Consider the following 2,283-nt stretch of genomic DNA (forward strand, 5'->3'; position numbering starts at 1 on the left):
CTCCCTCTGGCTCTTTCCTCGCAGGCTCCGTCCAAGGCGCATCCCACGTGGAGGCCGCCCTGCTTCCTGCCCTCCACCTCCCCCGTTCTTGCCTTTATCGAAGCACCCCGGCCTGCTTGGCGTGTCTTGGCCCTCCTCTTGGCCGCCATGGGGTGCCGCGCCAACCACAGGCCTGCATCCGCGCGCGTGCTCCCTCGTCCGCCGCTGATTGAGGCGCCAAGACATCCCAGCAGAGGCAACAAGCTCCAACCGCCTCCTTGGCCTTGGCGCCTTCTTTGCTCTTGTCTTTGCTGCTAGTCTGCCTCGGACGACCCATCACATCGCCAGACGCCTTATTTTCCGCCATTGTCACGCCTACGTACAGGACTCTCTTCTATATATACACCCGATCGATTCAGCTCAGGCCGATAGGCGCACTCTCCAGTTCGCCGCTCCACTAATCTTCCGGTGGCACATCCATAGTACATACTCTACATAGTAGGTCGGGGCTGCGGAGTCCCCTACTGTATGTACTATGTAGTACTACGGGGCGTTGGCTGGTCAGCCCAATTGCCAACCTCCCGTCGCTCACATGTGCCCGTCGCTCGCGGCCGGAGAACGCCGCACCAACAACGCCTACCAACGCCTACCAAACACCCGGGCGACCGGTCGCGAACGGGTAAAAATAAACGACTCACCCCGATGCACCTTGCTTACTCACCAGGCGCTGCACGCACCATCTGTTGTTCTCTCGCCAGGTAGGACCAGCGTACTACACAGGATATATGTAACCTGTCAGCCAACAATGCCTGTCCTCCCATCCTTCGCCTTGCCATCCACATAGCATACATATACACGGCCATCCGCGGTCCAGCTACATACTACGCCTTCCAACGCTTCTTCTGTCGTCCCTCTCTAGTATTTGCCTCATCCGCCCTAGCTCCCTCGCCCACCGACCAATTGCCTGATTCAGACTCCAGCTCGTCTTCCAGAACGCCTTCTCCCATCCATGCATCTGCACCAAGGCCCACCCTCGCCCTAGTCCTGCAATCTCTGCTTGGTCAACAGCAATCAAAAAGAAAGTATATTTCGCAAGAGTCATGTTTATCGGCGTGACCCTTGTCCGTATAAGCTATTTTTGGCGGCCTCTTCTTTTTTTTCGGCCAGAAAACTCTGAATGAGCTTTTTTTTACTCGCTTGAGAAACTTTTCTCGCTGGTAGGGATGCCGGTTAATAGATGTTCCTAGGCGCATCCATGTTTGAAGGATGAAACTAGGCGGTGGTTTGGTGTTGGGATAGAAACGGATAAACGACGAACATGCACTACCGTGTCTGCAGCTTATACGTAGTATAAGATGGCGAGTCATCGAACCCGTAGATGCTGGATGCCGGATGTTCCTGTGCACTCTCTCAATCATGGCTCTACATTTACCATGTAGATGTATGACTAATCAAGAAGCTAACATTCATAACTAACATTATTTAAGTACGATGAGTAATCATGGCTGGCTGACCTACTATGTACACTTGATCGAGCACTTTTACTGCTAACCAAGTAGACGCGATGCTAAGCCGCCAGGTCAGTCGTGCTCCCTACCTTTCTTCCCTATACCACACACTCTCTCGCAAGATGGGCGGATCTATACCCAGACGCGCTCTTCGGCCGTCCACAGGCCATGGCACAGTAAGCCCCCCGTCAGGTTTGAAGGGCCCTTTCCGATCTAGTTTCGACACAGGATGAAGTCGCTGACACGCCTCTTCCAAGGACCCGACCCTTATTCCTACACAGCCGGTCGATGGCTAAACAGGGACGAACTCCAGCGTACATCGCGTGCTTTAAACTTCGATTTCCCTCTTCTATGTGAGATGGCTGTAAAGTCATGCCGTGGAGCGTCCAAGGCTATCGGATATGAGAAGAAAGAGGGAGGATACAACCGAGTCTTTATCTTCACCATGGACACTGGCAGGAGAATCGTCGCAAGGGTGCCAACACAGGTCGCTGGGCCGCCGAAGTTAACGACCAATTCAGAGGTTGCCACCGTAGCTTATCGTACGGACCATCTTCATCCGTGGATTCTTTCTCGTTCCTACTAACGACTGCTAAAGTGCGGCTAAAGACAGCCCTTCCAATTCCCAATATACTCCTCTGGAGCGATGATCCGTCCAACCCAGTTGGGATCGAGTACATCATCCAGGAATATGCCGAGGGCGTGCAGTGCATGAACAGTGGCCCACATGGATACGTCAGCACATGCTTTGTAACAAGGACTTATCGCTTAAGTTGAGACATGGCGGCCCTGGATT

The 2,283-nt window shown here is 53.5% G+C and overlaps 2 protein-coding genes across 2 annotated transcripts; one reads left to right on the top strand and one right to left on the bottom strand.

The window, feature by feature from the left end:
* Positions 1-94: 94 nt before the first annotated feature.
* MCYG_04766 (uncharacterized protein) lies at positions 95-1,081 on the bottom strand (the record flags this gene model as incomplete). Its single annotated transcript, XM_002846983.1, has 4 exons — positions 95-373; positions 470-512; positions 697-751; positions 862-1,081. 4 exons carry the CDS (start codon positions 1,079-1,081, stop codon positions 95-97), a joined length of 597 nt encoding a protein of 198 aa, XP_002847029.1.
* A 314-nt stretch (positions 1,082-1,395) lies between these two features.
* Positions 1,396-2,264, top strand: MCYG_04767 (conserved hypothetical protein; the record flags this gene model as incomplete). The annotated part of the gene is made up of 4 exons (XM_002846984.1): positions 1,396-1,420; positions 1,539-1,663; positions 1,705-2,029; positions 2,086-2,264. 4 exons carry the CDS (start codon positions 1,396-1,398, stop codon positions 2,262-2,264), a joined length of 654 nt encoding a protein of 217 aa, XP_002847030.1.
* Between the last annotated feature and the right edge of the window lie 19 nt (positions 2,265-2,283).

The sequence above is a fragment of the Microsporum canis genome, genomic scaffold (assembly GCF_000151145.1).
Source record: "Microsporum canis CBS 113480 supercont1.4 genomic scaffold, whole genome shotgun sequence".
Classification (NCBI taxonomy): domain Eukaryota; kingdom Fungi; phylum Ascomycota; class Eurotiomycetes; order Onygenales; family Arthrodermataceae; genus Microsporum; species Microsporum canis.